Genomic DNA, 17,704 nt, shown 5'->3' with positions numbered 1-17,704 from the left:
CCAGGGAGCTGCGGGAGCCTCTGGCTGCCCCGGCAACTCTGTTGTGCTGCCACCACCTCGGCTGTCCCGGTCCCAGCTCCTCCGCAGGCCCCTGGGCGAGGAGGAGGCACGGCCGAGATGGACGCGGAGCTGGAGGAGCGGTTGCGAGAGGCTTTCCGGGACAAGCTGTGGCTGCTGTGAGTGAGACCCCTCTGCCCTCCCTTTGGTGGCAGGTGACCAAAGAGCTGGCAACCAGGCCAGCACGTCCTGCGTGCCCCGTGATCTCGGGTTGTGCTCCCATCTCCCGGTGCCACTTCCAGGGTGGGTGCCACTGGGTGGGGGCAGCGTCCCCAGCTGAGGCTCCCCGGGATGAGAGGACACTGCAGCCATGGGCTGGGGGCAGGCAGGGGCATTCCCCGGGTTCTAAGAAGAAAGCTAAGATTGTGGTGTGACTTGTCCTTCCCTGGGGAACCGCGCTGGTGCTGGGGGGCTCCAAGTAGGGGAGGCTGAAGTGGGAGGGGTGGGCAGGAACGAGGGTGGGCAAGAACATCAATGCAGGCAGGGCTAAGCCTGTGTGGCTCCTGACAGCCCCTGCACCCACGGGGGAGCGGGCCAGGCTCCCCGCGCTGAGCCCGCGGACAGCGGTGGCCCGTGGGAGCCCTGCCCGTGGCAGCCCTGCCCGTGGCACCGTGGCAGATGCTCTGCCCAGGCTTTCCCTCCGCAGCCCGGCCGAGCTGCACGCAGCCCGTGGCAGGACGGCGGCAGCTCGGGGCCCCGCCACGCTGCCGCTGTCCACCCGTGTGCTCCTGAAGAGGCGGGAGGTGGCGGAGGTGGAGCGGCAGCTGCGGGACCAGCGGCAGGTGAGGGCGAGCCCAGCCCCCCGAGCGTCCCCTCCCCGGGCGCTGCAGCTGTGCCGCGGGGACGAGGGGCCGGCAGGCGTGTCCCCAGCTCCCCACGGGCTGGCACCCTCGGCTGCGCACAAGCGTGGGCGATGCTCTCGGCACCCTCCATCCCACAGGAGTTCCAGCAGCGGATGCAGCGCCTGGCGCAGCGCCGGCAGCAGCTGGCCCGGAGGCAAGAGCAGCATCGCGACGCCGTACTCAGATTCGACTCCTTCCTCCAGGTGCGGGCCCGGGGCCGGGAGGAGCGGGCGCGGGCGGCGGCGGAGCGAGCTGAGGCCGCCCGGCTGCGGCGGGAGCTGGAGCGGCTGCTGCGGCACAGGGAGCGCCTGGCCCGGCGCCTGCGGAGCCTCCGGCCCTTCGGGGACTACCTGCGGGACGCACTGGCCAGGATGGGGCAGGTGAGCTCCTGCCGTGCCACCCTGCGTGTCCCCAAGCCCCTTGGAGCGGTCATCCCTCCGGCCCTGCTGCCTCAGCCGCCTCCCACCGCCCAGTTCCAGGACGTGCCGGCCGTGCTGGTGCATTTCGGGGTGCTGGCGGGGGTGCGGGCAGCCCTGGCACGGGAGGCAGAAGCCGGGCAGGAGCAGCTGGCCCAGAGCAGGGCAGAGCTCCAGCGGTACCGCCAGGAGACCAGCACCCAGCTCCTGGGCACCAGGAACGAGCTGGCCCGGCTCCACGCACGCCTGGAGGCTGCCCGCCAAGATGTGCTCCAGTGGGTAAGGGGGATGTGCGGTGCCCCAGGGAGAGGGGCAGCAGTACAGACTCCAGGTGTGCTGCACAAGGGAGACAGATGCCCAATGTGGTGGTGGTGCCAAGGTGGGCTGCACCCTTCTGGGCTGAGATGAGGGTCCCCACTTGCCCAAAAAAGCAGCAGCTCTGCATGGGGAGGGTACACAGCCAGGACTCCTGGGTCCCCCAAGCCTGGCCTGGGGGGCACAGGACACAGGGCAGCAGCCAGAGGCTCACTCTGTCCCCCAGGAGTCCTGCTGGACCCACATCCAGGGCACAGCCATCCAGAAGACCCTGCTGCTGGGGCAGATCAAGCTGGCTGTGCTGAACCTCTTCCAGCAAACCACGGCACAGCTCAGGATCCCCATGGACAGAGCCCAGGAGGACACAAAGGCCCAGCTGGATATGGTCAGCACAACCCTCTCCCCGGGACAGTGGGGCTGGGGATGCACAGAGGCACTTACATCCCTGGATGGCTGTGGCATCAGGCTCCCATCTCCACAGGTGCTGCTCTGCATGCAGGCCCTGGCTGACATCTGTGCCACTGGCACACGCCCACAGCACCACAGGAGTTCCAGGCTGCTTCGGGGCCAGGAATAGCCCCTGGGGACACCTGCCTGCTCCTGGGGCTGGGGTGGGACTGCCAGGGCCAGCATGGAGCCACAGGGCCCCTGTGAATGGACATAATTCCCTGCAAGCCTGGAAACCTCATGTCAAGAGGCAACATGGACAGCAGCGGCACAGTCACACTGGGGAGGCACCACAACCAGGCAGGGCCAGGCCACTCCTGAGGTTCCCTCCTGCACAGAGCACCCCAGGCTGGAGGACGAGGAGGACGGAGCTGCTGTTGGCATCTCTGAAGGTGTTTCACATCAAAATACATCCAGCTGTGTAGCCGCAGCACCTTCTTATTCTTACGTCTCTAGGGAAAGAATTACCCCAGGCACAATGCTTGGAGCAAGGACAGAGAGAAGCTGGGATGCAAAACCAACCAATATTTACTGTCCCCTTCCCCAGCTCCCAGCCCAGGTGGAGGGGACGTGTGCCCTACATCCTCTTCCTGAGCTTGCCCTTCCTGGCGGCGCCGGCCCGGCGCCCGAAGGCCATCTGCCGCAGCTCCTGCACGCGCTGCCGGTTGCGCGCCTTGAGGCGCTTCAGGCCCCCGCTCTGCAGGAAGCGCTGCTTGGCTGCCTTCTTGCGCTGCTTCAGGATCTGCTGCTTGTTCTTCAGCTCCGAGCGCACCCTGCCCTGCGCCGGGGGCTGCGCGGGGCCTGTGCCTGCAGGGGACATGGCTGTGCTCAGAGCCAGGCTCAGGGGAGCTGTGCAGGGCTCTGTGCCTTCAGGAACTCACCGTGCCCACGCCTGTGCTTCCCTCTGAACTGCTCCCTGCTGCGCGGCCCTTCCTCATCCTCATCCCGCTCGTCAACCTTGTACTTCTGCTTCCACTTCTCATAGCTGGGGCGGGCGCGTTAAGGGAACATGTTGGGACTCCTTGTTTGACCCTGTGCAGTGGTTGTCAGACTGTGCTCCCTCCCCTGGCTGCTGCCCTGGCAGGGGATGGAGCCCTGACACGCAGGTCCAGCCCTGCTCCCGCAGCGCCCAGCCCAGGCAGGCAGCAGTGCCCATGGCAGGATACAGGTTGTTTTTGTAGGAGCTGCTGATGTAGCGCCCGCTCTCTGTCCGCACCTTCTTCTTGTCCTCTTGGCCTGTCTGCCCCACAAACCGCTTCTTCTTGCGGTCCCTGCCAGAGACAGAAAGGTGGTGGGACCGAGCAGGGCCACCCCCAGCCCCGATTCTCCCTCCAGCCCATGGGCAAAGCCCACTCACCACTTGAGGAGCTGCTTGTTCTTGTTGAGGTTGTGGTTCTCGTCGCCCATGAGATCCAGCACGGCCCCGGCCGCCTGCTGCTCGAAGGCGCTGCCGTCGCCGCCCACACTCAGCCTGCCAAGGGGGGTGATGAGAGCAGCCCCCACACAGGCTGGGAGGGGACAGCAGCAGGAGCCCCCCCAGACTTACCCCCGCTCACTCTCAAAGTCCTTGGGTCGGTATGGGATGTAGAAATCCTCAGCCTGCTGTGCCGGCTGCTGCGGCTTTTTCCTGGGACCATCTTCTCCTCCTCGGCCCCGTTTTCGCTTCTGGCCCCCCACATTGGAGAACACATCCTGGATGGGGACAGTGGAGGGGTTCAGGAGCCATGTCCCCCCAGTATGCCCACAAGTCTCTGCACCAACCCCCAAACCCCAGCTGGCACCCTGGTGCTGCCAGCACTGGGCCAAGGCAGCTCTGCAGCAGTTCCTGCATCCATGACCCAATTACCTGGAGATCTTCCTGCTCTCCTTCCCCTTCCTGTGGCTCGGGAGGGGCCGGGCACTTCCCCTGCCCTTTAAGTGCTGCTGCCCGCTTCTCCTGCTGCCCACGCTGGAACTTCTCGATCAGGGCACGGTCGTGGCGCCGCTTCGATCGCATCACGGTGCTGGCCGGTGTCCGGGATGTGGCATTGATCTCAAAGATGGTCTGTCCGCAGACATCATTCCCAGTGAGCCACATGGGCATCCCATCCCATCCCGATCCCCATCCTATTATCTCAACTCACCGCCTTGGACTTGTAGGTTTTAATGCTATCCACCAACTTCAGCCTCTGCAGCTCGGTGTCTTCGAAGCGAGCTCCTGGGGAAGGCAGGCAGGAACAGGGCACAGATCAGTTTCCTGGGGAGGGCAGCGGGGTCCCCTCCCTCGGCATCCCCTCAGCACTCACTGAAGAGGGGGTGCATGCCCAGCTGGGACACATCCAGGTCCTTGGCCCTCTTGATGGACTCTGGCGAGGGGCTGGGCCGGGAGCGCAGGTACTGCTTGTGGGCGTTGTCGGCGACACGGCGGAGGCTGCACAGCTCCAGAGAGCCCTCGTGGTCCGTCAGCAGCAGGCATTCCTCGTCATCCACCAGGCTCTGGGGAACACGGCCCAGGACCCCGCCAGCATCTGCAGCCCAGGGTACGCCATGTCACCTCCCCAGCAGCCAGCCTGCATTTCTCAGAGCAGAGCTGACAGCTTCAGGGAGCTGTTCAATCAGCATCCCACACACACAGGGTGCATCACAGCCCCCAACACCCCATTTTCCCCATCTGTGTGAGGGCCCACCACAAGACCACAAACTCCAGCACTGGCCAAGGAGAACACCCCAGTGGCCACACAGCCACGCCTCACCCGCAGGCATCTCCTGGGCTCCGGCGAGGATGAGCGGGCGCCCCAGGAAGAGGTGGAGGTCGAACACGTAGGGCATCTCATCAGGAGCCACCAGAGAGTAGGCAGTGCCACTCCGGCCAGCTCGGGCCACGCGACCTGGCACGGCAAAAAGGAGAATGGGAAACCATGCCCAGCCTGGCCCCACCCAGGCAAGGGATCCCTGGTGTCCCTGGCAGTCTACACATGTGACATTTACCATGGAGGCATGGCTGGCAAGGGACTGTGGGTGGCTGGGGAAGGGGCAAGGGGAAACTCTACAGGGAAGGTACCAGTCCTGCCCCCAAGAGCCCTCACAGTCCAGCTGGGACACTGACACACCTTTGTTCCCAGTCTGTCCCTCAATACCACAACCCAGGTGAGCACTGGCACCCACCAACACGATGCAGGAACAGCTTGCCCTTGGCAGGGAAGCTGAAGTTGATGACATTGTCCAGCATGGGGATGTCCAGCCCCCGGGCGGCCACGTCGGTGACCAGCAGCACTGGGCACTTGCCCTGGGAGAACTTGGCAATGTTGATCTTGCGGGCGGTCTGGTCCAGAGAGCTGTAGATGTGGGTGCAGCGGATGCCCTGCGCCGTCAGCAGCTGAGAAAGGGGAAAAGAGAGATTGAATGGATGTGCCCTCAGCAGAGAGACAGGGCCAGAGACTCCAGAGTGGCCACCTGCACCTCCAAATCCCACTGATGTGCTCCCTCCTCTCTCTCAGGGGCGAATGGATGCAGCACCTCCATGATCACATATTCTGGGATTTCTCCTTCAACCCAGTGAAATGGAGGGAGAGATTCCAGTAGAGACCTGTCGCAGCTGCAGACCCCACATGGGCACCCCCAAATGCCACTTACCTCCCTCAGATACTCTGTGTGGTGCTTGGTGGCCACGAAGACGACTGTCTGGTCCTGGGGCTTCACCACGCTGCGGAGCAGGTGGAGCAGCACGGCCGGTTTGTCGTCCCCGCGCACGTGGAAGAACACCAGCTGCAGCATGAGGGCAGCGCTCAGCCCTGTGCCACCACTGCCAGCCTCGTCCCCTCCTCGGCAGCAGGTGGCTTGCAGGGGGTAGGGGGCACAAAGCCCACCTTGAACTCCCCCATCTCACCTTGAGCTGCTCACTCAGCTTGGACTCCACATCCAGACGGATCAGCATCGGCTCAGTGAGGCCTGTGGTGGCACACAGGACATGGGTCACTCACGGGGTGTCCTGCTGGGGACACCCACTTGGCCCAGCATTAATCCAGCTTGGTTTTCCCAGTGCTGGGCTCGGCCTGGCTGTGGGGCTGTGCCGTGTCCCTGTCCCCAGTGCCACCTGCCCCAGGTCCTCACCAGCCCGGGCAAACTCGACGAGCAGCTTGGGCAGCGTGGCGGAGAACAGCACGGTCTGGTGGCAGTCTGGGAGCCGGGCGATGATCTCCTGGAGCTGCTCAGCAAAGCCCATCTCAAAGAGCCTGCAGGGGACAGGATATGGGACATGGCAGGTCCCTCCCTGCCACTCCCCGGGCCTCTCACCCGTGTGGGGACACTGCCAGCCCTGGGGACACCCCTGCTGACCTGTCAGCCTCGTCGAACACCACGTACTCCACGGTGTGCAGCTTCAGCTTCATCTCCACTGCCACATGCACCAGGCGCCCAGGGGTGGCTATGATTCTGTGGGGACAGAGGTGGTGACAGGAGCAGGCCAAGGGGGACACAGTGTCCCCACACCATCCTGGGAATAGGTCCCAAATCCAACCCAAAGACGACACAACAGAGACCCTGTTGTCCCACAGGAAGTTGCTCCAAGGGAACACCAGGAATGCCCATGAGGCACACCAGCTCTAAACACCAGTGATGTCCCCAGATGGCTGGTGGCCATTTCCCCACTGGGTCCCCTCCCTGTGCCCCACTCACATGTCAGGGTTCTCATGCAGGGCAGCAAACTGGTCCTCCATCCTGTGAGAGAGGGGAGAGGCTGGGGTGGCACTGGACAGCTCAGCCCCTCACCAGGTTTTGGGGAAGCTCAGGGAAGCAGGGATTGGAGGGGACATGGGGACAGCTTACTTGTCTCCTCCCAGGATCAGGGCTGTCTTCAAGCCAGTGAACTTGCCCAGCTGCAGAGTGAGGAATAAACATATTGGTGGGATGTAGAACCAAACCCATTGCCCCCATTGTTCCCACTCGCCCCCATGTCCACTGTACCTCCTTGGTGAACTTGAGGGTCTGCAGGGCCAGCTCCCGGGTGGGCGAGAGGATGAGGGCGCGTGCCCCGGCCTGGCTGGGCGCCTTCAGCCGCTCGAACATGGGGATGAGGAAACAGGCCGTCTTCCCACTGCCCGTCCGGGCCATGGCCACCACATCCCGGCCACGCAGGATGGCAGGGATGGTCTGTGGGACACCACCGTCACTGTCACTATCACTGTCCCACTGCCACCCCCTGGGACAGGGACCCACTGCTCCGCAGGCTCACCTTCCTCTGGATGGGCGTGGGCACCTTGTAGCCCTTCTTCATGATGCCCTTGAAGACAGGGTAGCTGAGGCCTAGGGGAACAGGGACAAGTGAGGGGGCATGGGCAGGAGGGGACAGTCCTCGTCCCAGGGACAGTTGTCCCGTGCCTCACACGCACCCATGGACTGGAAGCCTCCGGATTTCTTCTTCTTCTGGTTCTGGGCCCGCACCATGGCCTGAGTGTCCAGCTCAGCATCGGCGCCATCGTCCTCCTCAGCAGTGGTAGGGAAGGCAGGCAGTGGGGTCACAGGCACCTGGGGACAGTGGGGGACGTGACTGTGGTGAGGGGTCAGGGTCACTGCAGCCCTGCACTGCTGGCATGGCAGCAGGGCCACCAGTGCTGGTGACTGTGGGAACTGGGGACTCCGGTACTGGGGACAATGCCACTGGGACACGGGTACCGGGACACGCGTACCAGGAATACGGGCACTGGGGACACTGGCACTAAGGACACCGGCACATGGAGACCGGGGCCGCAGTACCGGGTGCAGGAACACGGGGCGCAGGGACACGTACAACTCCCTTCCCTTCCCTTCCCCCTCCGCGGGGCCCCCGGGGCCGCCACCGGGTGCGGGCGTCCTTCGTGGATGAGTCGCTGTTCGGCCGGCCCGCCGGGGCCCGCCCGGCGCCGCCCGCCTTCCCGCCGCCCTGGGCGGCTCCGGCCGCTCCCTCAGCCGGCGGCTCCCGGCCCGGCAGCCAGTGCAGGTGAGCCGTGCTCGGGGCGCTCCCTCCGCTGCCCCGGCTTTCGGGGCTCGCTCCGCCTCGCTGCCCTACGGAGCCCCTCGACTCCCCCGGCCCCTGGGCACCTCGAGTCCCCCTCTGCCTTCCCCCGCTGTAACCAACCCGCGTTTCTCCGCTTGTCGCCCTCCAAGGTCCCGAAGCCACGCTCCGTCCTTCTGTGACGAGTCCCTGTTTGGTGCCAAGCCTCAGGGTCCTGCCTGGGCAGCTCCGCGGATGAGGAAGGAAGATGTAGCCAAGCTCCATTCGCTGCTCTGGAGCCCCCCGCCTGCCCCCCGGAGCCAGCCTGGCCTGTCCCCACGCTGCAGGGGCGCTCCCCTGCGAGCCGTGCCCCCGCCGGCCTCCGCACCCCCGGCCGCATCTGAGCCCTGCCGCAAGGAGAGCTCGCGTGGCTGCAGGCATCCCGGGAGCGAGGGGAGCCCCGCAGGCTGGGCTGCTCCTGGCAGAGGGCGCTCCCAGTCTGTCAGCCGGCTGAGCACCCCCCCGGACAGGATTCACCTTTCTTCCAGCCGCGGCACAGAAAGGTGGAAGAACCAGAGTGCTCCAACAACGCCTGCTGCCCCCCAGGGCCCTCTGGTGAGGGGCCGGTCCAACAGCGTGTCCGGATCTCCTGTGCACAAGAATGCCAAGGCAGCAGGTGGCTGCACAGCCAGACCCCCCTGGAAGTGATGCCAAGTGTCCCTCTGGATGTACATACAGCCTTAATCTACCTGAGACCTCGTTGTGACCAAGCCCACAAGGACCCTGGGCCTTTCCGTGGCTGGAAATGAAGGGTGGGGCTGTTCCATGCTGGAAGACAAGCCAGGAGCCTGAGGTGACCACAGTGCTGGGAGCAGTGGCCTCCTGGTTCAGGGCACAGCCCCGTGGCACCAAAGCGGGACAGCCTTGGTGGGAGCAGCAGCTTCCCGTGATGTCCAGGGGCTGTCAGAGGAGGTTCCTGCTGTCTGGGAAATCCAGCCAGGAGGTCGGAGCAGCAGGAGACAGGAGTGCCCCCAGTGCAGTCCAGGGCCCGTCCAGGCACAGGTACAGGCACGTTGTAGGGACAGTGCAGCTCCGTGGGGACAGGCAGGGCCATGCAGCTCCCAGAACAGGGGGTGCTGCTGGGGTGGGGTCCCAGGTGAGGTTGGCTGGGGCAGTTGGGGTCTGAGGGCCCTGACAGGGACCTTTGCTGAGCATGTGGGAGGTGTCCTGCTCCATCCCACCCATGCTCATGCCTGCAGGAATGCAGGATATCCCATCTGTCCTGCTCGAGGTGCGTCCAAGGTGGTAGAAACCCCTAGGAATAGAGGCTGCACAGCCTCTCTGGCTCCTTCCCAGTGCTCCACCATCCTCAGGGTGAAAATTCTCCCTTTATCCAGTCAGAGCCTTTCTACTTTGATTTTGTATCTGTTCTCTTGTTGTGCACCCGAGCACAAACCTTGGCCCAACCCTCACGGCCGCCTCCTCTTTGCAGGTACTGAGAGGCTGCTGAGGCCCTCCCAAAGGTTCCCTTCTCCAGGAAATGAGCTCCATTCCCTCTGCCTGGCTGCACAGGATGTGCCTTGGTGTCTCCCTGCTGTCCTTGCTTTGTGCCACCAACACCTTGTGGACTCCTCTGACAAAGCAGGACAAGGGAGGACGAGCACAGAGGTGAGGAAAGCACTGCCCTGCATCCTGCTGGCAGTGGGATGGCCCCAGGCTGGATGGGGTTAGTGACAGAGAAGGATCTGCCCAGGGATTTTGGCACCTTGTGGTGTGAGGAGGTGCTGAGTAGATCCATAATTGTGTGGCTGAGGGCTATGAGGTGCTCACCAAATAAGTGCTCCGAGACAAATCTGAGATCTGTGGGATGCTGCTGAGTGATGTGGGCATCTCCAAAGCTCCTCCACTTCCTTTGCTGAGGTGGGAAAGAGCAGCTCTGTGTGTATGAAGGTGGATAAAGGGCATGGGGTGGGTGATGTGGGGTTTGCAGTCACTGCTCCCTGGGGAGGGAGGCTGCAGTGAGAGCGGCTGAGGTTACTGGGAGTTTGGTAACTCCCATGCCCAGGGAAACACTCACATTCACCCAAGGACACGCCAGGCCAGGTTAGGAGCATCATTCTGTCCCAGAAATTATTTTATTGCACCTTGAGCAGCAGCAGGATTGGGCCTTGACCCACTCCAGCAGGTGGAGCTGGAGGCAGCCAGGAGCCTGCACTGAGGAGAATTTCTGCTCATTTCTGGGCCTGACAGGAAGCAAGAATAACCTGACGTTATTAAAACCTGAGAAGGTGAGTGAGGATCCTGTGATTCACTCCAAGCTCTCAGATCTCTCCACGTGCTTCCCACTGAGGCAATCCAGCAGCTCTTCTCCAGCTGGGGTAAAACTGGGGGGACAGGAAACAACTGAGGCCTTCTCAGAGGAGGGGCTGGCAGTGCTGGTGTCAGTCCCAGCCTGATCAGCTGTGTTTGTGGGCACAGTGAGTGCAGGCTGTGGAGGCTGCAGGTCTCACTGGGCTGGGAGAGAGTCCCGATGTGATTTGGACACTAGATGGAGACAAGAGGGTTGAGGACTGACACGGAGCAGGAATGCTGTTCCAGCAGCAGGTGGGAGAGCCAGCGAGGGGAGTCCTCAGCAAACTGGGAAACTGCCCTGGAATCTGAGCAGCAGAGAACTGAGCCAGTGTGATCCTGGAGAGCTGGAGTCCTTGAAAGAGGAAGCCTCTTAAAATAAGGAGAGATTTTATCTGAAAATCCAGTTAACAGAGGCATGTGTGGCCAGGATTGGCCACTTTACCCCCACTGCTGTGCTTGGGGTCCAAGGAATCAGTGGGGGAAACTAGAGCCCATCTCATCAGCCACACTTTCCTGTCCCACACTGGCCCAGGTTGTCACCAAGGCCTTCCAGGAAGTCAGAACTGGCACTTCCTTGCTATTGAGGACGATGTTGGTTAAGTATAAATGTGTTGTTTGCATTTTGTTCCATGATTCTCTCTCAGATTGGTGCTTTACTGTTGTCCTCTTGTTGTGCCAGAGCTATGCAGCCCAGCACGAGAGCAAAAGCTGCTCTGTTACTGCTGGAGCTGGTGCTCACGTGGAAGAAAACGCACATTAAATCTGAATGAAATGAGGTGGGGGAAGTGTTCAGTTGTTTCCTCCCTGCAGATCCGGCCTGTCCAGCGTCACTGGTGTCAGCTCGGGCCAGAGTTGTTGATACAGAGGCCTGAACCAGGGGATCCTCCCTGCTGCTGCTCTCGTTATTCTGCCTGCTCAGCACTGACATCAGTCTCAGCCTCCACCTTTGACTCCACCCTGACTTGCTGCTTGTCGGGGCTTGAGGCTGGGTTCCTGCAGGGCTGCTTTGCACTGGAACCAGCAGAGCGCTGGCACGCAGCGGCTACCCTGCACAAGCAGCAGAGCTGGCAGCAGCCTGACCTTGGCAGGCTTCATCTCCTGCGGGACCTTCGGAGCGCCAGCGCTCCTGGACACCCTCACGGCGGCCCCTGCGCCAGGGCACGGCTGGGCTGCCCTCAGCGCCCGGCCCATTCCTACCGCCGCGGGGCCTGCGGACTGGGAGGCCCCGTCTCCGTGAGTGCCCGTCTCCATGCGGCGCGGGGCGAAGCGGCTGTCCCCGCCCGGGGGTGGCGCGGGGTCCCGGGCCCGGTCCCTCGGGCCCCGAGCCGCTCCCGCCCGCGTTCCGCCGTTGCCCGGTGACCGCTGCTCTCCTCCCTGACCTTGGGGCGGGGCCTCGGCGCAGCCAATGGTAGCTCGCGCTTCCTCTTCCCCAAGCCCACTCCGCCACCTCGGACCAATCAGCACCCTCGTGTGTCTTGAGGGACAATTCTTCTATCCAATGGCGAGGCGAAGTGTGTGAGGCGGGGAGGGAGGCGGGGTTAACGCGGATCCTCCGGCAAAGGATGGGGACAGGCTCGGTGCGCAGATTGGCGGGAGCCATGAGGCCCCGCCTCTTTGGGCGGGGCTAGCACGGTAGCAGCCAATGGGAGGCGAGGGGCGGGGCGCGGAAGAGCCGCGTCGCTGCGGGCGCCGGTTCGTAGGGGCCGGGCGGGCCGGGCCGGGGGGTGCGGGGGTCCCGGGCCGGGCGGTCCCGGGGGGGTTCGGAGGGTCCGGAGGGTCCCGGGGCCGCGGGCACGGGGGGCTGGTGAGGAGCAGCTTCACCCAGGGCTGGGAGGAGGGCGCGGGGAGAGCGCCGGGCCGGGCCTCCCCGTCGCGGTGACAGCGCCGTGCCGGTGTCCCTGTCGCTGGACGGGGACAGCGGTGTGACTTGTCCCCGTGGCGCTGGCCTGGGCCTGCTTCATTTTCCTTTTCCATCCCCTTTTAGAGAAACCCGTGACCTTGTGGCATCGCGCAGTTCAGAAAAGCGCTCCGGGAACTCGCTGCGTGCGGGCTGCCGGCGGCCTGGGCTGCGGCCGGGCGCGGGCAGGGCCATGCGTGCCCGGGACACCTAGCGCCATGCTGGCCGCGGCCGCTGCTGCCGCCGCCGCGGGCTCTGCGCTCCGCCGAGGAGCGGCTGGCGCTGCGTGCCCGCTGTCCTGCGAGCCGTGCCCCGGCCGGGAGGGGCAGCCCCGGGCTCGCCGTGTGCGCTGAGCTCGGCACGGAGCCGGCGAGCCCCGCGCTGCGCTCGGGAGGCGGCGGTGCTGTCCGGAGATGGGTGCGCGCTGCGCTGTGTCCCCGTGCCCCGCAGGCAGCCCCGCGGCGCGGCTGGCCCGGCAGAGCTGCTGACACCCCGGCGAGCTGCGAGTCGCCGGTTGGAGCTCCGTGGGCCGCAGCACAAGGGACGGCATGGCGGTGAGCATGGACGATGATGTTCCGCTGATCCTCACCCTGGACGACAGCGGCAGCAGCGCCTCAGCCCCTCTGGATGAGCCGGATCGGGAGGAGCTGCCTAACGAAAGTAAGAGCCCTTTGTCGCTGCCTGCCCGGTGTTTGTCGCTTTGCGGTGGCCGCTGCTCCCGGTGACACTCGCAGAGCTGTGGCTCGGTGCGCCCGGTAATGGCAGCTCAGGTGCCCGGTAACCGCAGCTCAGGTGCCCAGTAACGGCAGCTCAGGTGTCCGGTAACGGCAGCTCGGGTGCCCGGTAACGGCAGCTCAGGTGCCCGATAATGGCAGGTCACGGTGCCTGGTAATGGCAGCTCAGGTGCCCGGTAATGGCAGCTCAGGTGCCCGGTAACGGCAGGTCACGGTGCCCTGTACCCGCAGGTCACGGTGCCCGGTACCCGCAGCTCGGGTGCCCGGTAACGGCAGCTCAGGTGCCCGGTACCCGCAGGTCGGGGTGTCACTCTGGTGCCGCTTGTTGCTCACAGCCCCGTGTGCTGTTCTGCCGCACAGTCTCGTGGTTTCCCCTGTGACCTTAAGCCCTTTCCTGCGCGCTGTCCCAGAGCGGCTCCTTCCCACTGCAGCTATCTCATTGCGCCATAAACATCTGCACTTTGTGAGGCTCCTTTTGGCTGGTTCTAGTTTACATTCTGATCTTTCCCAGAAGAAGCGTTGATAAATCCCTTCCATGTCTTTATTGTGTTCTTACCAAGGAACCTGGAGTACTTTTACACGATATGTGCTGTTTAGTGGGGCATAGCCAGCCTGTGAGCACTGGCAGGGGGAGAACAGCAGCCAGCATCCCTCAGAAGCTTTGCTTTTCTCAGTGTGTCTTCACTAAATCCCAGCAGCAGGCTGGATGTGGCCAGCAGATGTGTGTGAGCGTGTTCAGAGAGTTTCTGGTTGGTGTTACACCTCGTGGATGGATCTGTGCAGTTTTGTCCAGCACATCCCCGTGATTTCCATTTGCAGGTGCACAGGTCTTGTGATCCTGCCCTTGCTGCCACTGGCTGAACATTTGGAACAAATGCTTCATTTCCTGGCCAGGCATCCCTTTTTTCCTCGTTATACCTCTGTGCCATACTGCCTCTGAGATTTGATTCCTCTAGCAATAAGATGAGTTCCCTTATGGCTTCCCAACTCAGGAATTAATTTTGGATAATCAAGATTCTTCCTCCCTCCTCCTCCACCTCCTCCTCTGCCACCCCACAATACAGATCCTTGAATAAATTGCCCAGTTGACTTTCTTTGAGCTCTCTTTTATCCTTGCTTCATCCCATCTGTTTGTCTTTTAAAGTTTAGCCCTCTATTTTTAAGTTAAATAAAAGAGAGATTTCTTCCTCCATCCACGGGTGTATTTATAGGATTCCTTGTGACTAATTTTAATCACTCTTCCCTCTTTCTTTCCCTCACCTCCCATCCCTTCAGAGAAGAAGTTGTGTGAGGCTTAACAATTGCTTGAAGCCAGCATGACTGTGTTAAAGCACAGGCATGAGAATGAATGTATTAATAAATAAAATTCTCCACATTGAAATACAGAGGAGTTCTTTAGGGACCAATTTTGTGCTTCTTACAGGATCGCTGTGTGGTTTTTGAGAACTCATTTCCTGGCATCCTTGAAATGAAATGTCTCTTATTTGTGTGTTTTAATCACTGTTGAAGTTGGATTTGCTGCAGAAATATAAAGCTTATGCTCTGGAAGCAATGGAGAATGATACAGAGCCTTCTGAAGTCAGGGTGGGATGAGGGATTAGGAGGGGAAGGCTGGCATCAACAACTTGAAAGGCACCTTTATCTCTGGGAAGCGGGAAGCTTAAATCAGGGAGGGAGCACACTGCCAGCAGCACTGGCCAGGGTAAGCTTGTTTAAAAACCAGCACATGTAGTCCATGCTCTTTGCTCTTTGCCTGCACAGGAAATCTGCTGTGAAATGCAGCAAAGTTGTGTCTCGTGGAGGCTGTGAGGAATCAAATGTGTGCCCTCTGCTCTGCTCCCCTTGGCTGCTGAGGGCTGAAATGGCATTAACACAACTGTGTGATGTCACCTCTTCAGCCAGCTTTTCTTTTCCAGGGAAAAAGTGTGAGAAATGCTTGTCAGGGGAGAGGGAGCCTGCCAGGGTGAAGGTGAGGACATGGGGACAGGGAAGGTCAGGAGGCTCTTTCCTTCTGGCTTTGCCTAAACTCTCATAGTTGAATATTCAGCCAGAATTTGGAGGAGCAGCTCCCTCATTACTGTGCCTGGCCATCATCAACTCCAAGGGATTCAATGGCAGATTGAACACAAAACTTCCACTGAGCTGTGTCCCCAGAACAGGCTGGGACTGTTTGCAGTGAAGGACTCCCCATCCTCTTCCAGGTGACACTTGGGGAAAGACAAAGTGCCTGTAGCAGCCCCTTGTTCAATCACATGGTTGAGGTTGCTGATAATTAAATCTCACCCTTGCTTTGTGTTCCTGTGTGCACAAACTCCTCTGCATTGTAGTCCATTCTCCAGCCTGTCACAGCCATGTCACTGAGTGCTGTGTGCCTGTGGGGTTCAGTGTATCAGCTCTCGTGGTTTTTAAGGAACTTCTTGTGCTTTTAAATTAAAAAAAAAAAACCCAAAAAACAAACCTATCCATGGTCTGGCTTTGTTCCAGGCAGGTCTTTGGATAAATGAATTTGTAGTTGTGGATTCTTGCTGTTGATTGCCTGGAACTGGAGACAAGTTTCTGTAAGTAGAAACAGAGTTTTCTGAAAGCAAGTCTGTAGCAGATGTAAAAAGAAAGGACTGAAGTGCAGGAGTGAATTCCTCTCCAAACCTTGCAGGAAAGTCCTCTCCTGGGTAAGTGGGTGTCTTGGGGTTAGAATAAAAGAGAGCTAAAGGAGGAAAATTGTGTGGAAAATTGCATTCTTAAAGAAAATGTCCAGCTGCAAAAATTAATCTCCCAAATCCTCCAGCTCTTAAGCATTTAATGAGAGAAAATACTTGCATGGGGAGGAATATTAAACTCTGCCTGCTTGGCTTGTGCTGGGATACAGGGCTTCCAGGGAGCTCCCATCTGCAGCCACCACGAAGGGTCAGAACCCTGCAAAGTTGACAGGAATTCAGACCACATCCAGAAAAATGTGCTCCCTGTGGTGCTGATGGTTTTCTGACTGTGCTGTGTAGGGGCTGGGAAGTTTTTCTTTGCAGCTCCAGCAGCTGAAGGAGACAGGGCGAAGCTCTTGCATCACCTGGATGCACAGTCATGAGTGTGAGCTGCCCTTCCCCAGCCCGTCTTATCTGAGCATCTCCATGCAAACTGCAGTTAAGCTCCCCAGCCCCTGCCTGAGGGCAATGACTAATGAGAAACTGAATTTCTACAGAAGGCAAGAAGGGAGATGTGAACCTGGCTTGGCCTTTCCCAAAATCCTGTCCTGAGAGTGATGAGAACCTGCCAGGGTTTAGTTATTTCCCATCCCTCCTGAACTCCTGGGAAATGTTTGAACAGAGCTCTCAAAATCCCTCCTAAGTGCAGTGTCTGTTTCCATCTACAAAGGCAGCGTGGATAGCCTTGAAACTCTAGGACAGTGTCTCTCCTTGAGCTGATGGGAGCTATAAACAATAAATGAGTGCACATTGATTTATCCTGTATTAGATCAGATACAAGATTCTCCTTTGCCTCCTGCATGGAAATTGCTGTAGCCTCAAGTAGAGTTTCAGTGTGTTCAGAGCAGAATGTACAGCTCGGAGTGTTGTACATGGAACAATGGGATATTGTCTGTTTTCCCACACAATGGGTGATGGCAGGGGGAAAGAAGTCATCTTTCAACTCTGGGTTTTTACAAGAAAGCAACTGCATCTGCTGTTGAGGTAAAAACTAATTATTAGGGAGGTGGAGGAGCAACTGCCACAGCCAAGAGCTATGTTTTCTAGAAGGATTGTTGGAAAATGGGAACTTATAACTACTTTGAGTGAGGTGCAATCTCACTTTCTGCTGCCTGAGAAGTGAATTGTCAGAAAACCAGACGCAGCCTGGCCTTTTGGGAAGGTGAATTATTTGGGAAGGTGAATATGTGCCTGGCACTGCTGGGGAGGAGCAGGTGGCCCAGGGTGTGTGAAGAAAATGAGATTTCTCTGCTGGTGAGGTTGGAGGGGCTGCCCCAGGAGTGCTGGGTGAGGAATGTAGGTGAGGACAACCCAGGGCCTGTTGGTAGAACAGTGTGTGGGGTGTGCTGGAAGGGGCCCTCTGCCCTTGCCTTGGGACAGTTCCCTGATGGAATGTGGGAAGGGGCTTTCAGCAGAACTGTTCCTTTTGTAGCTGGCTGCTGGACACTCAGGTGATGGTTCTGAACACTAAGTCTAATTACAGCATTAAAGCATGTTGTAGACACCAAACCTGTCTTAAAAAAAAAAAAAAATCCTTTACCAAGCCCCAGATAAACACTTGAGATTTGGGGCAGTTAATGTTCTTTTTGAGGCATGTGAATTACCTGGGTTTTGATGTGTTTGGCAGCCAATGCAACCTGAAGTGACAGAAATCTCTTCTGTGTTGGATCTGGTTCCAGAACACGTTTGTGTTGGCAGTGAGAGGGTTAAGCCTGTCCATGTAGTCCACGGCTTCAGCCCATCTGGTCATGGCATCATATCAGAGAATCTGGAATGGTTTGGGTTGGAGGGGCCTCAGAACTCATCCTATACCACCATCATGCCATGGGCGAGATTTCCAGGTGTAAAACAATTCCTGGAGGGCTGAGGAAGCAGAGAACAAACACCTGACCTTTGGGAAATGCTGCAGCCACACAAACTTGGGACCTGTGCTGCTCATGGAGGCACTTGAACTGCTGTGGAGGAATCCTGGCTTTGCTACCTGTGGAGGAAAAGAGGCAT

General features: G+C 60.0%; 4 protein-coding genes across 6 annotated transcripts in view; 3 read left to right on the top strand and 1 right to left on the bottom strand.

Annotated features, from left to right (window-relative positions):
* The first annotated feature begins 117 nt into the window (after nucleotides 1-117).
* CFAP73 (cilia and flagella associated protein 73) lies at nucleotides 118-2,207 on the top strand. Its single transcript, XM_041420257.1, has 6 exons — nucleotides 118-176; nucleotides 704-839; nucleotides 998-1,279; nucleotides 1,373-1,594; nucleotides 1,857-2,015; nucleotides 2,112-2,207. The coding sequence occupies exons 1-6, from the start codon at nucleotides 118-120 to the stop codon at nucleotides 2,205-2,207; spliced, it is 954 nt and encodes a 317-aa protein (XP_041276191.1).
* Nucleotides 2,208-2,582: 375 nt separating this feature from the next.
* Nucleotides 2,583-7,646, bottom strand: DDX54 (DEAD-box helicase 54). Its single transcript, XM_041420256.1, has 20 exons — nucleotides 7,638-7,646; nucleotides 7,444-7,579; nucleotides 7,287-7,357; nucleotides 7,019-7,204; nucleotides 6,881-6,930; nucleotides 6,731-6,772; nucleotides 6,392-6,487; nucleotides 6,167-6,288; nucleotides 5,943-6,004; nucleotides 5,690-5,821; nucleotides 5,222-5,432; nucleotides 4,810-4,944; nucleotides 4,363-4,584; nucleotides 4,201-4,274; nucleotides 3,924-4,121; nucleotides 3,624-3,769; nucleotides 3,435-3,548; nucleotides 3,244-3,348; nucleotides 2,959-3,062; nucleotides 2,583-2,884 (listed from the first exon to the last, which is right to left on the bottom strand). The coding sequence occupies exons 1-20, from the start codon at nucleotides 7,644-7,646 to the stop codon at nucleotides 2,655-2,657; spliced, it is 2,445 nt and encodes an 814-aa protein (XP_041276190.1). The 3' UTR covers nucleotides 2,583-2,654.
* Nucleotides 7,647-7,785: 139 nt separating this feature from the next.
* On the top strand, nucleotides 7,786-8,732 carry RITA1 (RBPJ interacting and tubulin associated 1). Its single transcript, XM_041420255.1, has 2 exons — nucleotides 7,786-8,030; nucleotides 8,198-8,732. The coding sequence occupies exons 1-2, from the start codon at nucleotides 7,786-7,788 to the stop codon at nucleotides 8,730-8,732; spliced, it is 780 nt and encodes a 259-aa protein (XP_041276189.1).
* A 3,216-nt stretch (nucleotides 8,733-11,948) lies between these two features.
* TPCN1 (two pore segment channel 1) overlaps nucleotides 11,949-17,704 on the top strand; it is a 39,823-nt gene continuing 34,067 nt past the window's right edge. Inside the window, exons 1-2 of one of the 3 annotated variants that reach the window (XM_041420240.1) lie at nucleotides 11,949-12,068; nucleotides 12,361-12,933. In XM_041420240.1, coding sequence (XP_041276174.1) covers nucleotides 12,822-12,933 — 112 coding nt within the window. In that variant the 5' untranslated portion in view covers nucleotides 11,949-12,068; nucleotides 12,361-12,821. Of the gene's footprint in view, nucleotides 12,069-12,127; nucleotides 12,181-12,360; nucleotides 12,934-17,704 lie in introns of those variants that run through there. The other 2 variants (XM_041420241.1, XM_041420242.1) reach the window with 2 other exon arrangements.

The sequence above is a fragment of the Onychostruthus taczanowskii genome, unplaced genomic scaffold (genome assembly GCF_017590055.1).
Source record: "Onychostruthus taczanowskii isolate IOZ18803 unplaced genomic scaffold, ASM1759005v1 scaffold64, whole genome shotgun sequence".
NCBI lineage: Eukaryota > Metazoa > Chordata > Aves > Passeriformes > Passeridae > Onychostruthus > Onychostruthus taczanowskii.
Note: the sequence above shows the minus strand (reverse complement) of the source record. Positions and strands in the feature narration are given on the sequence as shown.

Coding starts and splice junctions, on each gene's coding strand:
- CFAP73 (XM_041420257.1), top strand. CDS start 118: ATGGACGCGGAGCTGGAGGAGCGGTTGCGAGAGGCTTTCCGGGACAAG. Junction 177..703: donor CGGGACAAGCTGTGGCTGCT/GTGAGTGAGACC, acceptor TTCCCTCCGCAG/CCCGGCCGAGCTGCACGCAG. Junction 840..997: donor AGCTGCGGGACCAGCGGCAG/GTGAGGGCGAGC, acceptor TCCATCCCACAG/GAGTTCCAGCAGCGGATGCA.
- DDX54 (XM_041420256.1), bottom strand. Junction 6,931..7,018: donor CCCTCAAGTTCACCAAGGAG/GTACAGTGGACA, acceptor CTCACTCTGCAG/CTGGGCAAGTTCACTGGCTT. Junction 2,885..2,958: donor GAAGCACAGGCGTGGGCACG/GTGAGTTCCTGA, acceptor TGTCCCCTGCAG/GCACAGGCCCCGCGCAGCCC.
- RITA1 (XM_041420255.1), top strand. CDS start 7,786: ATGGAGACCGGGGCCGCAGTACCGGGTGCAGGAACACGGGGCGCAGGG. Junction 8,031..8,197: donor CGGCCCGGCAGCCAGTGCAG/GTGAGCCGTGCT, acceptor TCGCCCTCCAAG/GTCCCGAAGCCACGCTCCGT.